At 37.6% G+C, this 23014-nt stretch overlaps 1 protein-coding gene across 1 annotated transcript in view; it reads left to right on the forward strand.

Moving 5' to 3' along the window:
• LOC150088079 (uncharacterized) overlaps positions 1-23014 on the forward strand; it is a 153698-nt gene that overhangs the window by 67522 nt on the left and 63162 nt on the right. Inside the window, exons 2-4 of the mRNA XM_090370010.1 lie at positions 7693-7745; positions 18126-18198; positions 22367-22520. Coding sequence (XP_090226136.1) covers positions 7693-7745; positions 18126-18198; positions 22367-22520 — 280 coding nt within the window. The remainder of the gene's footprint in view (positions 1-7692; positions 7746-18125; positions 18199-22366; positions 22521-23014) is intronic.

Here is a 23014-nt window from a genome sequence, read left to right on the forward strand (position 1 = left end):
TTTAGAGGTCAAGTGGCATTACTCCTCCCAAAACCTGCAAGGCATTGTTAGAAGTAGTTCGTGGAATGCGGTGAATGTTAAGTAAGACTGATCTTTGCAAGGATATTAGCTTTGTTTTTATCTTGACTTCGGTAACATTTTGATGCCAAATGCTGGCGGCATAAGAAACTACAGGAAAAAAGATCGTCTTATAACACAATGATAATGTCTTCCTAGTAAGACCCCATTATTCCCTAGAGATCCTAACCACTGAGGCAGTAAAATTTCGAATTTTGTTCTTCAATTTTGAAATATGCGACTGAAAACTTAATGTATCATCTAATATAACTCCTAAGTATTTAGTTTTAGAGACATATGCACCAACAATCGACAACAAGTCTTAGAGACATTCCTAAGCACCAACAATCGACGCTCCCAAGCCAACATAGGCCCATCGCTTGCGCCTCTGTATTGCTAAAAATTCTGGAGCAAGCATTGCTACCGTCTGTCACCCATCAAATTCTCCGTGACAGTCCTCAGCAAATACACTATGGGATATCAGGAAGGTCAACTATAACTAACCTTGCAACAACCACTCTGCACATCTTAGATGCCTTTGAACAAAGATAGGAATTGTCAGTTATATATCTTGACATCCATTCCGCATTTGATGCCATCTATATACCTCATCTCCTACGTCTCTTAGAAAACTACTTCAATTTTCGCGGCGATGTTCTCTGGTTCCTAGAATCTCTCCTATCGAAGAGGACCCTTGTTCTAAAGATCGGAACAAAGACCTTCACGCGTCACATAACTGCCGGTGTACCTCAAGGGGGGGTCCCTGTCTGGCATTCTCTTCTCAGCAATCATGGTGCCATTTGTGACCAATAAGTGCAATTGGATCACATATGCTGACGATGTCAAGCTCCTTACTAGAATATCGCCATCCAACTCGGCAGCCGAAATCACTAGCAAACTGCAGGACATGGCTGACTACCTCAATACCTTCAACCTCCAAATCAACCCCCTAAAATCGGCACAAATAACTTATTCTCTAAAGGACAGCCCAACAACGTTAGAGCCTGTGCTTAACGGCTCCTCAATTCCAAGTGTTCAAACACAAAGATCTGGGGGTCGTCTTCGACTCCAAACTATCTTTCAACGATCACATAAACCTCATACAGTCGAGGCTGAATTCACTACACTGGGTCGCCAAACAACAGCTGCTCCACACCACCGACCCACAACTGGTAAAAAGATACATCGTATCAATCCTTTATCCGACAATACTGTATGCTTCAGAGATATGGGCATCGGCCGCCGAATCCAACATTAAAAGAATATTCTCTGCCGAATTCTGGCTTCTAAAATGGGCCAACAGCAAACTCCACCTTCCCCCAGCTCTCAGATCAACGCAGTTAGCAGAAGCTCTTCACCTACGCAGGCTGCGGTCTTACATCGGAGAAAGAAGGCTGCTGTTCACCATCAAGATGGCCACCGGTAAAATTACAGAGCCGAACCTCTGGGATCACTGCTCTTGGCGCATTCCTCCCCCTTATCTCCGGTCTTCAGCACAGCTGCTAGCAAACCGTAACCGGCTAGTACTAACCGACAGATTCCTGCCAAAGCAAATGCTGCCCTCACTGCAAGCCATCGACGGGGACCTCCAAGAAGTGGTCAATAATAAAAAATACAGGAAGGGTATCCTCGTCGAACTGAAAATGTAAAACTGTGCTTTGTTAATAATCTGATTTATCTTTTTTTCTCATGTGTATCTATTTTGTAAATATGTTTTGTTAACCCCTGGCGACACCATGCCGTGACGGGACTAATTGTATGTCTAACATTGCTGCAATTAAAGATTCTATTCTATTCTATTCTATATGGTATCTGTATGTTATTAAGAAGGATCCTAGGAAGTCTGTTATAGTTGAAGTGATTGCCAAAAGTCATAGAAGTCGTCTTACTTGGTGACAAGTTTAATTGTTTGTATTCGCCCATGTTACCAAATTGTCAATAATTGGTTGCATACACTCCTCAAGCAACTTTCTAGATCTTCCCTCGATGGCCACCACTAAGTCATCGGCATATGCAATTTTAAGCACACCTTGATGTTCTCTCAAAAGCCATTTGTCTAGAACTGCATTCTAGAGAAGAGACCCCAACCCCGATCCTTGAGGGCATCCTCTGGATATAGGGGAACTATATATCAGGTGCTTTGCAGTTACCTTTACCGTACGGTCACTGAAATAAGATCTTAAGACCATGTAGATATAATCATCACAATTAGCAGTTCTTAAGGACTACAGGGCGCTCTCCCACCAAAGGGAGTTGAAAGCACCCTCCAAGTCCACAAACACAGCCAAAACATACTTTGAAGTAGAATTCCGAGCATAAGTAGTTAGAGCAGATATGGCCTCCTCCGTAGATTTCCCTTTTTTGAAGCCAAATTGTAGGTTAGAACAAAGTTGTTTCTCACTTAACATCTTATGGAGTCTCGGGGATAGAAGTCTTTCAAAGAGTTTTCCGAGATTCGCAAGCAATGAAATTAGTCTGTAAGCACGAGGATCGGATGTTGATTTCCCTGGCTTGTGAAGAATTTTCAGCAAAGCCACTTTCCATTGCCTTGGAAAAATACCCTCAAGGAGACATTTGTTCATTAGATTTAACAGAATTTGCGGAAACAGATCAAAAGATTTAACAATAATACCATCCTCAATAAGGTCAATCCCAGGACATTTTTTATTGTTTAGTTTACTAGCAGCAGCCCCCAGATCCAAGAGGGTAAAGTGGACGATGTCAGAAGGGCCACTATACATTTCATTACTGTATCTTATCTCCTGCTGTTCTGGTGTATCAAATTCAGGGGAGTCCAAAGGGAAAAGGTTGGAGACAATAGACCTTATTGTGGAAATCCAGTCACTTGTTTCCTGCCCTTGCTGCATAACAGTTTGTACACGTCTCCTGCAATCATTTTATTTTTTGTAATGCGGTAAATTAAACCCCACGGTTCCGCGTTCCCTATTTCTTTACGTAAATTTTGCCAACAACTGCTCTTGGAATTGGCAATCTCCCTGTGGTATCTTTTCCGGAGAGTGCCATAAATTTCCTGGTAAGTCTGCACATTCACAGTTGACAGATGTCTGTTTCTCTGAAGGTTCCTGGGCGCCTCCGTAGCCAGGTGGGAAGGAGCAGCAGTGCGTAGCACACGCTTCTTGATTAAAACCGGGGTTCGAGCCCGTCACCACCAAATACGGAGGATGCGGAAAGGTCAGGGAATGACCACCGCATGACCCGGAACAATATGGCCTTAGTTGCTAATGCTCCTTAAAAAACCAAACAAGCTCCTAAGCTGAAGGTTCCTCCGCTCTTGAAGGACTTGTGTTCGTAAGTGTGACAGTTTAGGCGTCCACCACGGGACAAAAGGTTTCTTGGACTGTATTCTTTTGCTGGCGTATTGCATAGCAAGGAAAAGATGAGTCTGGATAAAGTTGACATATTCGAGTGCCGTCATTGAGTCTAAGGCGTTTTGAATATCCCGTATCAGGATAGCGTTTAGGTACTCCTTAAATTTGTTCCATTTTGTCGACTTCACAGAAAATCGTCGAAGATCTTTAGGTTGTTCATCAACGCAAGTGTGTCTAGATGAGATCCCGAAAATAATAGCCTGGTGGTCACTATTAATAAGTCCTGGAATTACATCCCAGTCCACAATCAAACCATCCATTTTAGCAGATGTTAAGGTTACGTCGATGTTAGATTCTCCGTTGAATGTGGAGAAGGTGGGAGGTTTGTCGGATAAGTTTTGGACACAAAGATTAAAAGATAGGATAAAGTCCTCTAGTGTCAATTCTGCTATGCCAAAAATTGGATTTTGCATTCATATCAGCCGCTATAATTAAGTTTTTAGACGAAAATTTTGAACATATACTGTCAAAGCGATGAAGCGACAGTTGAAATTTCTCAGAAGGTGGACAAATACACCGATGCTAGATGGAAGGCAATAGATGTAGAAATCATCACACAAATTACAGTGTCAGAACAATCGCCTGAAATCGTAGTTACAACTAATTCATTAATCAAGATAATAATAGCTGCCCTAGGAGGAGAATCCAATGAGTATTAATCTGACTGACAAAGGAAAACTCATGATCTTATTAACTGCTCCACCAACCTGCCTAGAATAAAATGGTTCTTGCAAGCAGGTGATATCAATTTTATGCTCTATTGCTGTAGCTCTGATCTCGTCCATCAGAGCTCTAGACCTCTGTCCATTGATTTGCAGGATTTTGATTCCTTCAAAATTAATATCATCTAGCAGAGGATTTGAGTAGGTCGTATTACTCATATTGGGTTACCTTGTTGACCATTTCAATAGCCTTTATATATTCCGGACGTTGGCTGTCACGGGTTGAATGATGAAAATCTTTATTTCTCCATTTACAATTGACGCATTTTGGATCATCATCTTTGTGTGGGCAGTCTGCATAGATATGCCCGCCATTGGCACAATGGCTTCAAGAAACTGTTTTATGGGTACAATTTTGGGCCAAAGGCCAAACAACCAAAACACATTGTGACCAACGTGCAACGGCGGAAACTGGGAAGTGAAGCCCAAATAGATGCGGTCGTTTTGCAGAAGGTAATTCATCAATTTTGGGACAAAGCCAATAACCCAGTTTACGGTCTTGATGCCAGAACTGTAACGGAAAGTAGTGCCCCGAGTAACTTCATCCCGGACAAAACCCTTATTTTGAAAATTCTTTATATATAGATCCTCTAAGATGGCTTCCTTAGAGTAATCCTTTGGTATACTGTATATCAGAACCGTGGGGTTTTGTAATCTCGGTTTGTCCATTGATAAACCGGCCTCAGTCAGAGTAGCCGATTTTCGAATCATATTGGGATTGGTGGTTTCTTCCAATAAACCCTTATTCCTAAGCAATCTGATGTTTTTAATCTTAATATTAGGGTGTTCCTAATGTTTTCAGTAACTGTATTACGAATATCTTGGCTGGAAGCGATATTGCTTTCAGGCAATGGCCTCAATATGATTATATTATTGGGGTCGCTAACCCTTGCATTGTCCAATTTTGTGTTACCGGATACAGGGATTTGCTCAGAAGGCTGGTTTTTATCTTTTTGAGGAGACGTCTGAGCCCTGGAAGTTTGCGGAAGCTGATGACTACGATCAGCACCAACAGTACCTCGTACAGTATATGCGAATGTGCCTCGTTTAGGCTGGTTTCGAAAAAGATTGTCAAAATGGTTCGCTCTTATTTGGAGCTCTGCAGTCTTGACTTTCAACCGTTCATTTTCAACAAACAGAGCAGTCAAGACCACCTCAAGATTCGACCACAAACCCTGAATGTAGTTCGAAGCCGTTTTAGTAGCTTTGCTACTCTCTGCGGCCAAAAATTCCCCAAGGGTTTCTTTATTTTCAACACTGTTAAACTCAGCTGTAGCATCAAGAGATCCTGAAAGATCAAGTCCCTGTATAAACGAGGTATTTTGTTTAACAGAGGCAGGTAACTGAGTAACATCTGTGTTTTTTATTCATTCCTTTTTGTAAGCCTTGATATCCAAGGTAGTTGGTTTGGTCTCCTCTGGGGGACAACTTGGTCACAGCAACTTAAAACCACTTTAGCAGCTTCCTTTCCAGTGGATTTGTTTGTTGTTTCTATGCTCAAGCGATTGGGACACATGCTTGTGGAGAATGCTACACAATCGTCTCAGATCCCTTCTTTGTAATCAAACACTAATAGATGTGCTCTGCCTGGGAGATTCCTGCCAACCCAAATGTAGCCTGGCATCTACAACGTTGAATGCGACCACAGAAAATTTGACAAACACAAAGCCTGTGGGTGGGGTATTCCGATGTGATGATATCTCTCCGACGTAGATGGCAGCCACGTCGGAGAGATTGTGGAAATGTGCTCGTTTCCGCAATGGCCTACCTTGGTTGGTCATTGGTGAATGGTTTGCCTCCTCTTGATTTAGAATGTCTTGTTATGGTGGGGATTATGCATACCTAGATATCTGTTTGTATGAACGTTAGTTTGCATACATTTAGTCATTGTATCTTATTATATATGCCATAATTTGCTCCCCGTTATTCTCTGGCTTCCTGCCTTGACAGACCTAATAGCATTTTCCGTTTTTAAATTCCTTTTTGACTTTGGTTACATCCATTAAAGATTTGTTTATTCTTAAAATATAATAATTAAAGCATTACACCCAAATTAACATGACGTTCCCTGTACCTCCAGTCACAGTTAAAAGTAGTCTCACACACTAAACAAGATTATTCTCAGTAATAATGTGCAGACAGGTACAGAATTTATTAAAGAATTAATAAATCTGGTATATCTGGGTTTATTCCTTTTGGGACACGCTATAAGCCAGAAAGCATTTTAAGTGAAAGTACTGCAGATGTTAAAAATACATGGCATTACATAGGATTAACCATGGGACCGAAGAAAAGTGCGAGTTTACTGTGTTAAATAGTTTGTGCGCTCCATTTATACATTTATTTTGATCAACTTTGTTTTATTAAAATGATTAATTTCATTTGCAAAAAAACATCGTAAAACTTAGAAATAAATAACATATTTATCGTATCATGTTTTCATTTAATTTAAAGTTTTTTTTAAATTTTCCTTAAAATGGATAAAATTTTAGATGCTCATACATACTACAAAAAATAAATAAAACCAAACTGTCCCTTTCTATACACACAAACACACACACATTATGCATAGAGGCGAGCAAATCAAATGAAAAATAAATCCTTTGCATCTTTATGCATCTATCACTTATGTATCACGTTCGGTTTGTTTAAGTTAGGAACTTTAAAAGCATATTTTCCATTTCATATGCGGGTTCGAAAGAGTAACACATAAGAGAATTCTACAGTTGCTCGTTGTGTACTTTAAAATATATATTTTTGTATAAGGATTCAGCTGACTTCTTTCTTTTGAGAATTGAGAAACTAGTACTGAAATCAAACACTTCAAAGCGATGACAAATATATATGGAGTCATCTTAAAATGCAAAACATTCATTTATTTTTAATCGTTTCCATTTCAACAAAAAAACACAAGAAAGGTTTTATTGCAGTATGTATAAAAGCTAATTTAAATCGCACATACCTAAGTAAATTGTACGACAGTATATATGATTAAATTAGAAAGAAAGCGTCTTAGAATAACTAAACAGAAGTCTTTGATATATTTAGGACTGTGAAGAACAGTGAAGCAAAAACAAGAAATTCTAGAAGTTCTTGACACCGTACCTGACCCTCCCAGCAGTGATTTTCATCCGTTCAAAGGATTCACGGAGGAGTCATCTTCTGAATGATTTGAAGCGACACATTTCTTGCTGCTTCAGTTCACAGTGGCCACAGAGGAGCCATGCCAGTCTTCTCGAGCAGAGATATTCTTCCGAATATCAAGAAGTAATGATCAATAAATGCCATACACGCACTATATGGGAGCGCTGTTAATTGAAGCATCCATAATCATCTTCGACCTAGTACATTGCTGAGATGAAATTATAAAGCGTGGAAGACAGAATAAGTTCTCGTTTTATTGGAAGGGGAATCGTTATTTTGCCTTAAGAAATTAATAAAATGAATTACATTTGAATTCTGTATCGGTAAAAGCTGTTAGCGAATTCATTATTTTTTATTTTCATTTTTTTTTTGTTATCTAGGAGATCTGTACAATTGTATAAAAAGCAGAAATGGCTGTTTTTTTCCAGAGAAGGTAAGTTCTCATTTTTGTGGTATACTTGCATTTTTTTAGAAGTCAAATCAACTTTGTATTTGTTTAACATAGCTGTTTTTGCGAAGTGTGTGTGTTTTGGGGAAGAAATATTAATAGAATTCTTTAGACAAAGATTTATAATTTGTGCTAGTAAGAACTGAAACTCTTTAACAGTCCATCAAACGAAAGAAGCAACTTTTATTAGGAGAGTATTCAGTTTCTGTTATAATTTACAAAGGAGAATATCCTTCTGAAATATCTATAGAAATACTAATATCTGGAGAGGTTTCAGAAATATCTCTGAAACCTCATGCAAAGTTAAATGTTTTGGATTTAAATATTGATCCAGGAGGAAACAATACCTTTTGATATTCTTGCTTTTGAATGCAATGTAAAAATCTCGAACTTGACAGCTGGAGAGAGAAAACCAAGTATTATTGATACGAATATTTAAGTTGTTGAAAGAAAATACACTGTAATTAATTTTAATGGAATCAATATATATTGAAGAAGGCGAGATCATCTAAAGCATTCAGTCGTTTAATGAATATCATGAATATCAGGGAATTAGTCAAACAAAAAAGATAGGAAGATAAAATGATACTTTGCTGGCTAGCTGTATGCATAAATGCCCTCAGTTATTGTTCATCCTGAAGTGAGCTCGTTATTTTAGGCGTTATTCTATTAAAACTCGTTTTACACGTGATATTTCCCAGAAGGGTTGATGGAAAATGAACGGAGTACGCTCAATCCAACCCACCGGCATGCTAATTCATAATAGGATCTGCTTTGTTCATGGGATGTGAGTTTTAATACCTATACCCTGTTTACACCACGATAAAATCATTCCTTATTTAGCAATACTTTACAGCACCTTTACGGTATGCCCTAATCAATTGCCAAGTGATCAACTCAAAGGTGATGTAACGTATTGTTGAATAATGAATGTTTTTATCGTGGTGTAAAGAGGATAAACAAATAGTATCAATCTTCATGGATGACGTCCGTAGAAAAGGACTCGTTTTGTCCTTTTTGCTTGCATGGTGAATGTTGCTACTCAAAGTCCAAAATTCTGAAGAAAAGTCTATAGTAACCGTTTTCCATAACCGCCATTTGACTCTTCTGAAAGGAAGTGAAGCTAATATTAACTTGGAACCGTATGCCGAAATTTAACTGCTAGCGTCTAATCATCAAACACAAGCGACAAGAACAACTAACAGAAGGAATCATTCTAGTTTATGATAACGCTCACGCCCACACGCTGCTACTAATCCTATTCAGGCGTCACATCAATGGATTTGTGAATAAATACATTTAAAGTCTTAAACATGTTTTAATTTAACAGATCGAACAGATTTTCTCCAATCAGTGATTCACACATGAGTCTGCTACTAAAAAAAGTATATATTCAGGAGTTCAATAATTTTGTTTTCAGTGTTTATTTTGCACACATTTAAACATAACTGCGAAAGATATTAAAATAAATCTAGTCCACGGAAAATGCAAAGAAGAGAATGTAATTTCCGGCGTTTGACGCATAGAAACAGTCGCAAAGAAACAGATGTTTTTACCTCATTTCAACATGTAGTATCATATTACATGGTTAGCTTTAAAATGTGATTATTTTTATAATGCCTTTTTAATAATATTTGTTATTAAATTACCATTATGTTCAGCAGTAAGTAATTACATTTCAACATAAAATCATTTTATAATCTGAAAGAAAAGAAAACTGCATTTGATCTTATTTCTGGCAGTTGGATTCCAGGCTAATATTTTCAATAATTCTAACGTCTTCATTATTTAGCATAAACAGTTAACTGGATGTGGTAAAACCGTAATGAAATCTGTATTATACCGTAAGTCAGCGAGTGCAGAGGATCGCTGTTGCTATATTATGCATGTTTGTCAGAAACTTAGTTCTGAGAGGATTGAATCCTTTCTGAATTCATTCCTAGGAGTTATGGTTAATAAGCTTTAATATATCATGTCTTGTAAATTGTGTGGTAAAGTTGTTTGTTTTCCTGGATAAAACGCCCATATTTCCCAGAGAGAGGAGGAAAAACATATCCGAGGATCGAATGTAATTTCGCCACTGCGTGAAAAAAAAAAAAAGACCATCAGTTTTTTCCATCGAGACAAGATTAAAACCAAGCCTTTTCCACTTGGAGTGGAAGGACAGCGATTTAGTCACTATGCTAGCAGCTCGGGCAGTTCTAAGCTTGCGTGAAAAAGGGCAAGAAAAATATATGCATATTAGTACTGTTATATACCGTAAATTCTTTGATTTATTTTTAATTTCTCATCCATTCGACTCCCGTTCAAACTTCTTTCCTTGTTATTTCGACATGTCATTAATAGTAGAAAATGTAGATGTATATTGTAATTGTTTTGATTACAGTCGAAAACCCTATGATGGGGAAGAATTATACAGTTATGCATATGCAGTTATACATAATGTATATAGACACAGGTATAAAAATTTCTAATATTTCCAATACACACATACTTTAGGTTATGTCAGAATGACAGCTTTTTATCAAGCGGTACCTCTGATTTAACTACTTTCTCTCATATTAAATAACAAGTTTTATATATTATTTTAATAACATAACTTGCATTTAAATTTAACTCAGTTGAATCCTTATTATTAACGAAGATCGTATTAACTTAAATTACTGTTCTTTTATTCAGATGAGCTGTGGATACTCCGACTCAATCCCATATATAAAGTTAGATCTGATTTCGTTTGTTCGGACAGTTGAATCATTAATTCCATGCGCTAACAGTAAAGTTATCGTACTTGCAGATTGAGGGGGGGGGGGAGAGAGGATTCTTTTCTTCCCTGCTAATTATGCTTCCTCCTGCTGTCTCCATGGGATTTGGCTTTCTCTCATTTTCATTTGCTCGCTCGCAGGATTGCCATGCACCGCAATTACTGAAGCCAGGCTGTCTAGTAGTCATTTGTAATGGTGAAATCTCTCCCCCTCTTACGTGACATGGAAACCCGATTATGACTGAGGTTTCACTAGACAGGAATTGTCTAATTTACTGAGGATTAAACTTTCAGCTGATTTTAGCCTTTCATATCTGAGAATTTTAAGTAGTAGCTGGAAACAGTCACAGCAATTACCTTCCCTTTACGGGTGAGCTTGTATCGGTCACATAAATCTTATTTAGGCAATTGCTTAGTTTCTGGTGAAAAGAGAAGTCGGATGTGTTGACGCAGAAAGTTAGCATAGCTTGCGTTGGAGTTGGCAGTTAAATCCAGCGATCTATCATACTGCCAGTGAAGCTGTACAGTACGATCAGCAGCCATCATTGAAATCGGACCAAGTGGGTTTTCTAGATTTTTTACAAGTTAACTAGTCATGAATTTATATATTATAAGTTTGCCTGGGTCGGCAACCGTTTACATTCAATAAAACCAAAAACCCTTATCAGTTTTCTACAGATTGTTCATTTACGCATGAATTCTGAATGTGATGAACTTTTGGCCATAAGGCGAGTTTTTTATTTTATTTTAGGCGAAGTTTCAATTCCGACTGAAACCAAGTTTATCGCATTCACATTTTATCGATATTCTTTACAATTCAACCAACACCCTGAGAAAGCTGCGTATAAACAAAATTTTCCATTCGTACGACAAAGTTGTTCGCAAGAAACAGTCAGATTATTGTATCACCAGCGAAAGATCATTGTGCATGGCGAATCAGTATAATAAGGAATCGTTTTTTATCATTCCCATCCTCATTGATGCATTTCGGAATTGGGCACTGCTTCTAAAGCAATTTTAATTGTTTTAGAATAATAACTAGAATAATAATGCTGTCATTAATGACATTTATTGATGCATGGTTGGACACGTGTGCTCAGCAAACATCGATTAATGTTCAGTTAAAAAAAAGTTGAGGAGCGCGTCCGGATGCAACGATGAATAGTTGGACACTGAGTTCTAATGAGCAACCTATTTACCTCCAAAGGTTCGAATTAAATATAAAATGTCATCTACAGCGAGATTGATTTCTGTGAAATAAACGAAACTTTACGATTCCCCTAGAAATTAGTCTCTATTACCCCTTCCCAAAGCCAAAAAATCAAGAGGAACGTTTATTATATCGGAATTTATTACTTTTTTTTTTTATGAGAACCCCAAACACGAGAGGTATTAGAACCTATAGTACTTAGTACCGCGCTTGGGTTGGAGACTGAGAAGACGAAAGAAGATATTTGTTGACATTGGACTTGAATTTCTGTAGACTGTAATTTTCAGGAAATACATATGAATTAAGGTTGTTCCAGAAAACAGCAGTTGAATGAATAAATGAGGAAGATGAAAAGTTCTGTGAGTTTGAAGTTAGAGTAAACGGATGTTGAGTGGGGGCAGCACGTATTCGGACTGTTTTGAAAGAGATAGCGGGAATTATAGAAACCAATTCAGAAGAAGTGTCCATGGAAGTATCTGTAGAAAAGGCATGCAGCAGAAACAGTACGTCTATGAGACAGGGAGTGGAGAGACTGTTAGAGAGGAGTCATTAATTAACATAACTGCCTTCTTCTGAATGGAATCTAGAAACCTGAGAGGTTTTGGGGACACCGCCCCAGATGGGGGAACAATATTCCATGGTAGAGCGGATTTTCGATTTGTACAGAGTGATGAACAGCTGGAAGGAAAGTAACTCCGAGAGCGAAAGAGAACCAAGTTTTTTTAGATGCAGAGGAAGCAATATTTGTAATGTTTGTTATTTGGTTTTTAGGAGCATTAGCAACTAAGGCCACATTGCTCCGGGGATTTGCGGTGGTCATTTCCTGACCTTTCCGCATCCTCCGTATTTAGTGGTCACGGGCTCGAAACCCGGTCTAATCAAGAAGCGTGTGCTGCTCCTGCCCACCTGGCTACGGAGACGCCAATATTTGTAATGTGCTTGTGCCAAGAGAGATTAGAAGTCACGGTAATCCCCAAAAGAGATCATTTTGCCTAGAAATCGGAGTGTCACCAAAGATAAGCATAAGAGGAGAAGAATCCTTTTTGGGAGATATAAGACAAGACTGAGTTTTAGAAGGATTGAAATCAACTAAGTTGTCTTTGCCCTACTGGAGAATTACCTGGAGAGAGATCGGCATTTAAGGAATTGGTAGCGGATATTCGAGAAGTTGAAGCTGATTGAGCAGGGCAAGGTTTCTCAAAATGGAAAGTGGAATGCAATGTGCTATTATCGACAAAACTATGGATAGGATTTCTAGTCAATGGAAGAAGGTCATTAATATACAAGAGAAAAAGAGTGGGGGAAAGAACTGAACGTTGGGGGACACCAGCATTAGTGGAGAAGTTAGAGGACATAGAGACATCTACCATCACCCTCAGTGAGCCATCAAAGAGAAAACCGGATAACCGATTACAAAAAACAGTTGGCAAACCATAAGATGGGAGTTTGTTTAGAAGACCTTTATGCCAAACACGGTCGAAAGCCTTTGAGAAATCAAGAGCAACTGCTAGTGTTTCACCGAACGTTTCCATTGAATTTGTACATAAATAGGTAACACAAGCCAGAATATCACCAGTGGATCAACACTGACGGAATCCATACTGGCGATCGTTGATCAGACGGAAGGTTTCTAGATATTTTGAGTTGACGTTAATTGATTTCTTCATTACTTTAGAAACAGAAGTAATTGCAATAGGACGATAATTGGATGTTGAGGGATTTGTCACCCTTTTTAGGAACTGGCTGGATATGAGCAAATTTCCAAGTAGCAAGAAGGATAGAAATCCTTTGGAATAAAAAAGTGAAAAAAGGCGACAAAGTTCAGGAGCACAGGTTTTGAGATCAAGTGGAGATATACCATCAGGACCTGGAGCTTTCTTAGCATCAAGATTCGTCAAAATCTTTCTGACATCCTTTTGGCGAAAGACCACAGCAGGCATTGAATAGAGCGTGCTAGGAATGATGGGAGGTGTTTTACCAAGATAACTAATACACGAGTTTTAAGAAAAATGGGATGCTAGCAGGTCAGCTTTATCCTTGGCTGAAGTGACAACAGAACCATCTGGTTTTGACAGAGGTAAGAGCAGAGATGGGCCAAAGTTGCGGCCAAATAACTTTGGCAAGAGACCAGAATGCTCGGCTACCATTAGGGCAAGAAGCAAGTTTTCTACTCTTGGCCTGTTCAAAATCTACTTTGGACTGATTAATAACTGCTTTAGAATTGTTGCGAGTTTGGTGTAGGCAGAAAATGAAACTGAACGATTGGAAACAAGCCAATTACGATATGCAACGTTCTTCTCTTGAACAGCCTTAGCATATTTATTGGAAAACCAAGGTTTAGATAAAGGACGAGATTTTAAAGTGGAGTATGGAATAAAGGATTTCATTCCTACAAAAATAATTGCACTGACAGGATCTGAGCAAACGTTGACATCAGAAGGTTTGAAACAGTAATCGGACCAAGGAAAAGAAGAAAAGCAATCTCGCAGGTCATCCCATTTTGCATTCTTGTAATGCCAAACAATACGAGGTGGGGAATAGCCATGAGATAAAAGCTCCATTGGAGAAGACAATCACCAAGTTGTGATCTGAGGTGCCTAAAGGACCACTCACTTCGACAGTGTACTTAGAAGGGTTGTTTGTGAGAAAAAGATCAAGCGTGATGGCTGTGTGGTTAGAATTATCTGGTATTCTTGTAGGTAAATGAACAATCTGTGCAAGGTCATTGTAATTTCAAAAGCCTCAGCATCTCAACCAGCTGGGTCAGTGTGACTAGAAAACGGAAGCCAGCTGGAGTTTTGAACATTAAAATCACCAAGGAAAATTACCTCACTGTTAGGAAAGTTTGACTGGAGAATGTCAAGTTGCAAAGAGAGGAAGTCAAAGAGCTCCAAGTGATTAGTGGAGTTGGGAAGAACGGTAGAGACAACAGAAGAATTTGACACAATGAGATAGAGATTAAGCCAGAGAAGATCGAAAAGAGGAGATTCCAAATTCCCAAGTCTCTGACAGGGAATATCGGAACAGACATATGCACAAGTACCGCGTTTGAGGCGAAAGGAATCATACAGGGAATAATTTGGGCAACTGATAAGAGCGCTATTTGAATCAACCGATAACTGAGATTCTGTCAGAAAAAGTACATGGGGTTTGGCAGACTGCAAGTGGAAATGGACATCGTTTAGATAAGAATTGAGGCCACGTATATTTGTGAAATGAACTTCTTGAGACCTTATATATTATATAAGCAGGAAGGCTTTTAAAAAACTGCAGAGCTACAGCGTTAATAAAGTGGTACTCCACAGGATTGATCCATGTGGCCAGAAGAAAAGAACGTTAAAAGCGGGATAGCACCATAAGCGGGATTGTGATAACTGGAGTTTATTGTATTATTATTACAAATGGGCATAGAGCATACTTTTCTGTTACTTACCCAGGGCGATTCCGTGGGCTGGAGCAGCAGTGCGCAGCACACGCTTCTTGATTAGACCGGGGGTTCGAGCCCGTGACCACCAAATACGGAGGATGCGGAAAGGTCAGGAAATGACCACCGCATATCCCCGGAGCAATATGACCTTAGTTGCTAATGCTTCTAAAAACCTAATAACAAACAAACAAATATCTGTTATCTCACTTCCACTGTTTAGCCGTTGCGAATTTATTGTATTTATTGCACATTTTATTTAATATTTTTTAAAGATTATAATCAAGAAACATGTCACACCTCGAATTCAATAGCATATTTATTTTATTAATTTTGTTATTCATACAATATAGGGAAATCCCCAATTTACCCAATATTTCATTATTATTATTAGCTGTATGGTGCAAGGAAGCCTGAGGCTTAATCTGCACCAGCCAAAAAAAAAAAAAAAAAAAAAAAATTCCTGAGAGAGAGAGAGACAAAAGTAGAAGGGAATTACCAAGAAAGAGAAGAATGATGATATCCAGCTCAGGATGCTGTGCCAAAGTCCATACTCACCAGATGTGAGCCCCATATTCAAATTAAGGACGGTGGCACCTTTATTCATAATTACGCTTCAGCTCCCCACCCTGAAAAGTTGAAATATAGATATAAATACACAGTTTTGTAGCAGTAGGGCCTCCAAAATCCTGCTTTAGGTCCCAAATTGATATAAATTCGCTACTGATTAACAGACATGATTTTATAGATTTTACCCTTTTTGCATTTGGGTGATCATCTGTACCTCTTTCGGGAAATTATTTCACTTGGAACAGAAGTTGCAAATATGTAAAATCTGCTTTGGGCTAAATAGAGGAGTCTGGAATAATTTATTAGATTTTCGTCTTTTAACGAAATACTCTGATATTTACACTTGGCCACTCTGTTCGGTACGCCTACCCTTTTCAATGAAATGGAGCGCTTCTTCAGTAACAGCATTACGTTACCATACGGTATGAAGTAAGCGAACAGATACGTAGAGATGCTGCATGTGTGGAATTTGGTGTGAGAATGGGCAAGGTGAAAGATTTAGGTGATTGAATTTAAATGTGGCATGATAGTCTGCGCCAGACATACTGGTATGAGTTTCTCAACTGCAACCTTGCTAGGGTTTTGAAGTATCGGGTATATCGAGATTGGTCCAAAACTCAAACCAACTAATACCAGAGGATTGCCTGCCAACGGCAATCCTATGGAAAAAAAAAAAACAGCTTGTTGATACAAGAGGAAAGAAATGATAGTCAGCCAAATGATAATAATAATCCAGTACAATAGTGACATACTCGTCATATCTTGTAACGGATGGGGTATTGCATCCAGCGATCGATTGTTTTTTTTTTTTTTAGCAAAAAAAACCCAAGAAGGCATATTTGTGGGTTCAGGAACGCCAATACTTGGACTATGAAGGATTGGAAAAACGTTGACTGATCTAAGGAATCCTGGTTCATACTATTTCCCGCTGATGTGTGGACTAAAATATAATTATTGATCTATAGACACGTCCTACCACTATCATGTCTCAAGAATAGGCTGATGGTGGTGGTAATAGTGTGGCGAATGTTTTGTAGGGTACATTTTGCCCCTTGATACCAGTGGAGCAAAATTTAGATGTCACAGGCGATCCGGAAATCGTTTTCCACCAGGAACTTCCATCATGGCTACAGTGTATCCATCTGCGAATAGGTTCTCCGAAGAGGATAATACGCCATGTCGCAAGGACTGAATTATACAGAATGGTTTTAGGAACATGAGAATGAATTTAGCCTTCTGCAGTGATCTCTTCAGTCACCAGATCTCAATCCAGTTGAGCACTTGTGGAATGAGGTTAAACAAGCTCTTCTCTTCTAAAAAGCAGAAACCTCAACCATCCAATTTGCAACAACTGTGGGAGGCATTTGAATTGGCATGGCTCATCCTGTGACTCGGGTTTGATACCTCGTTGAATCCATGCCTCGATGAATACAGATTGTTCTCAGGGCTGAAGAGAAACTCACTTGCCGTTAGGTAGGTGTACCTAATAAAGTAGCCACTGAGTGCAGATACAGTTCTACTTTAAAAATGTGTGTACTCTGATTCTTTATTTGATCATGATGTGCCAGTAGAATAAAATTGCTGTCTAATTGGGTTGGATTTGTTTGTAGATTTTGAAGTTTGGAATTACGTGCAGAATTGAATCTGGTGATTTTGTTGAAACTGGAGCAGTGGTGTTATTGGCTGTCTATATCGGCATAATGACAGGTGGCTACTACTATCCTCTAATTTCATTGAGAATAGTTAATAGCCAAATCATTGACTTGAGTTAGCCATTCAGTTAAATGAATCCACTCACTATCCATCACTGCAAAAGACTCTGGTGCCTTTTAAGTGAAGCACTTTGTTTATAGTGTTTCGTTCATAAAGGCTCTAAACTTACTCTCGTAACTGTTTTTTAAATGCTGCACAGCAAGTATTAGCCTTTCGCGTTTACTGTTCTGTAATTTATTTATGGTATAGCAAAATATTTTTAATGTTCTCAGTTCTGTTAGTCGGAAAATCTTAGGAAAAGGAGAATTTTTACTCGTGGAGACACGGCTTGTGGTAATATATTGAATTAAATGATTTAATATTCTCTCAGTTATTTTCAGTGTTTAAAAATGTAAATTGAGGCTCCGTTGAGAGAGAGAGAGAGAGAGAGAGAGAGAGAGAGAGAGAGAGAGAGAGAGAGATCTCTTTGTTTTATAGTCGTCTTATTTGTAAACATGATCTGTCTCGTATATTAATTGTATTACTCTTAGTTTAACAACTGAATATGAAATAAGAAAATCAATTCTTTTGGGCATTTTCCGATTTGAAGCTGTCACTCGGATCGATATCACCCTATGTTATTTTAATGCATTTCTATTTGAATGTATTTTGAAAGCAAACCTTATTCCAATAACATTTGTATTACAGGTAATCGTGGATTGGTTTGTACAGATCAGCTTAGCCTTGCAGTACATCCATAGTGAAAACATTATGCACAGAGGTAAGGACTGCCGTTTTGATTTTCATTTTCATATCAGCTTTTTCAGCAATTGCATTTTTCAGAGTAGATCATTAAAGTTCATGTGGGGGTTTGACTAGTTGCTAGTCTCCACTTGTACGCGTTTCTTTTTAATTTCTATCTGCTTTCTCTCTTTTGCCTTTTACATTTTCTGTAGTTTTCTCTGTCTTAGATTAAAGACAATTTTATTTAGAATTGAAATTTTCATTGGAGATGTGTGTGTGTATATGTATGTATATATATATATATATATATATATATATATATACATACATACTATTAGAGCAATTCGAGGGGGATTGAGGTACTATCACCTTCCTATAACCTTGTTTCCGTTCTCCTTTCTTTAGCATAGCTGACTATCTTTTATCATCAAATCACAAGTTTATAAAGCATTATTGGTTCTCTACTATCACCATTATTTGGTTTTTACATTGTTTTCATGGTCTGGGCTATCGGTCGGGCTAAAGTCATCTAGCTTGTTAACCACCTTAAAATTGTTCCCCCCCCCACCTTATCTAAATATCTCATACTATAATCTAGTATATCTTAACGAATTAGATATCCTTATAATACCTTATGATTCATCAGGTATAACAAGCAGAGGACAACAGAAACTGATAGCTCGCTAATTGTAGGTAAACACATTGCAAGGGTTAGCCCTCGATAAAGTCCTTTGTAATGTGTATCCACCAATCTATACTGCAATTGGCTTGACATGGGAATTTAGTAATTATCCTTATTTATTTGTTTTATTTTGCCTATAACAATTATATGTTTCCCTACTAGGTTATACCATGGACCAAAGTCAGCTAGGATTGATATCACATCCCTTAGTTACCACCTACTCGTTCATACTATGTTCATAGTTATTAAGACTGATGTAATGTTTTATCTAGACATTGATGGCATTAATCAGCTCTTCTCACCTTTATTAGGTCTTTGATTTTTTGGTTTTTGCTATAGTTTCCACTGTTTGCATCACCTTCACAATTGAATATTTTACCTCTCAACTGTTAACTATTTGCCATATCTACTATATATATATATATATATATATATATATATATATATATATGAACATAGTATGAACGAGTAGGTGGTAACTAAGGGATGTGATATCAATCCTAGCTGACTTTGGTCCATGGTATAACCTAGTAGGGAAACATATAATTGTTATAGGCAAAATAAAACAAATAAATAAGGAAAATTACTAAATTCCCATGTCAAGCCAATTGCAGTATAGATTGGTGGATACACATTACAAAGGACTTTATCGAGGGCTAACCCTTGCAATGTGTTTACCTACAATTAGCGAGCTATCAGTTTCTGTTGTCCTCTGCTTGTTATACCTGATGAATCATAAGGTATCATAAGGATATATAATTCGTTAAGATATACTAGATTATAGTATGAGATATTTAGATAAGGTGGGGGGGGGGAAACAATTTTAAGGTGGTTAACAAGCTAGATGACTTTAGCCCGACCGATAGCCCAGACCATGAAAACAATGTAAAAACCAAATAATGGTGATAGTAGAGAACCAATAATGCTTTATAAACTTGTTATTTGATGATAAAAGATAGTCAGCTATGCTGAAGAAAGGAGAACGGAAACAAGGTTATAGGAAGGTGATAGTACCTCAATCCCCCTCGAATTGCTCTAATAGTTCTTGAGGTACGAAATGTAGAAAAAGATAGTGTATAGTTAAAGTGAAGGAAGAGTGGTAAAGCAATTACTTCGGAAAATACCGGGAGCGTAACTTCCCGTCTCTTGTAGTAAGAGAACCTGGTATTGCAGTAGAGTTGTATAGCCAAAATTTGGAAAGCATAAAATAATATAAAATAAAATAACATAATAATATAAATTATTGAATGAAGAAAAGAATGGCTAGTTCCTGATTACTTACAGCAATGTGTAACTAGTAAAGCAGACTTACCACAAAGCTACGACGCGGGAAAAAAACCACGTTGTGGCATGCGTGTTAAAATATATAGGTATTGTATATGATGCCAGCGCCCTCTTACTGGCAAGTGGTCGGATGCGAAAATAATTTATAGCTTAAACCAAGATGGCCTGCGAGCCAACGGTAAGCTAGGCAGGTGGTAGATGGTTCTCCTGAAAAATGAAGGAAGAGTAAGGCAAGAAAGAAGCTAAGAATTGATTACTGCCTTAGAAGCAAATACAGGTACAACTTTTTCAATGAGTGTAAGCTGTATTAAATATGCTCCTAAGGCAGTGCCTAGTTATATACATATTTAGAGGCTCTGTAAAACCGTCAAGATAATATAATCCAGTGGTGGAAGATTTACTTCCTCAAAACAGCAGTTATAATATGATGGTGGTCGATGTTATTATGGTATTTCTTTAAGGCTATTTGCATGGCTGTATGTAGGTTTATATTTGTGAAGCGTACAAATATAAACCTACATACAGCCATGCAAATAGCCTTAAAGAAATACCATAATAACATCGACCACCATCATATTATAACTGCTGTTTTGAGGAAGTAAATCTTCCACCACTGGATTATATTATCTTGACGGTTTTACAGAGCCTCTAAATATGTATATAACTAGGCACTGCCTTAGGAGCATATTTAATACAGCTTACACTCATTGAAAAAGTTGTACCTGTATTTGCTTCTAAGGCAGTAATCAATTCTTAGCTTCTTTCTTGCCTTACTCTTCCTTCATTTTTCAGGAGAACCATCTACCACCTGCCTAGCTTACCGTTGGCTCGCAGGCCATCTTGGTTTAAGCTATAAATTATTTTCGCATCCGACCACTTGCCAGTAAGAGGGCGCTGGCATCATATACAATACCTATATATTTTAACACGCATGCCACAACGTGGTTTTTTTCCCGCGTCGTAGCTTTGTGGTAAGTCTGCTTTACTAGTTACACATTGCTGTAAGTAATCAGGAACTAGCCATTCTTTTCTTCATTCAATAATTTATATTATTATGTTATTTTATTTTATATTATTTTATGCTTTCCAAATTTTGGCTATACAACTCTACTGCAATACCAGGTTCTCTTACTACAAGAGACGGGAAGTTACGCTCCCGGTATTTTCCGAAGTAATTGCTTTACCACTCTTCCTTCACTTTAACTATACACTATCTTTTTCTACATTTCGTACCTCAAGAACTATTAGAGCAATTCGAGGGGGATTGAGGTACTATCACCTTCCTATAACCTTGTTTCCGTTCTCCTTTCTTCAGCATAGCTGACTATCTTTTATCATCAAATAACAAGTTTATAAAGCATTATTGGTTCTCTACTATCACCATTATTTGGTTTTTACATTGTTTTCATGGTCTGGGCTATCGGTCGGGCTAAAGTCATCTAGCTTGTTAACCACCTTAAAATTGTTTCCCCCCCCCACCTTATCTAAATATCTCATACTATAATCTAGTATATCTTAACGAATTATATATCCTTATGATACCTTATGATTCATCAGGTATAACAAGCAGAGGACAACAGAAACTGATAGCTCGCTAATTGTAGGTAAACACATTGCAAGGGTTAGCCCTCGATAAAGTCCTTTGTAATGTGTATCCACCAATCTATACTGCAATTGGCTTGACATGGGAATTTAGTAATTTTCCTTATTTATTTGTTTTATTTTGCCTATAACAATTATATGTTTCCCTACTAGGTTATACCATGGACCAAAGTCAGCTAGGATTGATATCACATCCCTTAGTTACCACCTACTCGTTCATACTATGTTCATAGTTATTAAGACTGATGTAATGTTTTATCTAGACATTGATGGCATTAATCAGCTCTTCTCACCTTTATTAGGTCTTTGATTTTTTGGTTTTTGCTACAGTTTTCACTGTTTGCATCACCTTCACAATTGAATATTTTACCTTTCAACTGTTAACTATTTGCCATATCTACTATACATATATATATATATATATATATATGTATGTGTGTGTGTGTCACATTCACAGGTGTTTGTGTTTTACCCTATTGGGAAGGATGTCCTACTTGTAGCCATCATTTATGAAAGAATATCTCAACATTTATAAAATTAAGTTAATTGGGATAGAGTTAGTTTCATTATTTCTAGGGGCGAATTGTTTTTCTTTCTTTCAAAAAACTGAATTTCTCTTCTTAAATGTCCTTTTCAGACCTTAAAACTCAAAACATATTCCTTACAAGTGGAGGTTTAATCAAAGTAGGAGATTTCGGAATATCTCGTATGTTAGAAGGAGATAAAGACCTAGCAACCACAGCCATCGGCACACCCTACTATTTATCACCAGAAATTTGCCAGAGGAAACCGTATCCTTTTTAAGTCTTATTTTTAAATTCTCAATTTTTCATACTTAAAAAAGTATAAACGAAGTAGTGAACTCCAATGATTGAAAACACGGAAAGTATTCTTCTTAAATGAATATACTATTGACATTCAAATGACTGTTACTACTTGTGACAAAATCCGTTTACTATTCTGATAATTATACGGTGCTCTATTGGTGAAAGGAATGTTTAGAAACGAATAGTATGATTTCATTTTCGAAACTCCCGAACAACTTCCACATATAAGTATTAGCAACACAGAGACAGTCTCTGCCGCTACAATCCTTTATACTCAAGAATTTCATGAGCATAAAATGACAGTCAGGTGAAATGAAATCTGTATTCATCAGTTCAAATGAATACAGATGTCTCTCTTAGATGAGTAATATCCTTCTCTGTATATATACATATTTGCCAAAATTTCATATTATCTACCAATTCAATACTACTTTATGGAAGATGAAATGGGTAAAGGA

The sequence above is a fragment of the Mastigoproctus giganteus genome, chromosome 3 (genome assembly GCF_048544385.1).
Source record: "Mastigoproctus giganteus isolate SK-2022 chromosome 3, ASM4854438v1, whole genome shotgun sequence".
Lineage (NCBI taxonomy): Eukaryota > Metazoa > Arthropoda > Arachnida > Uropygi > Thelyphonidae > Mastigoproctus > Mastigoproctus giganteus.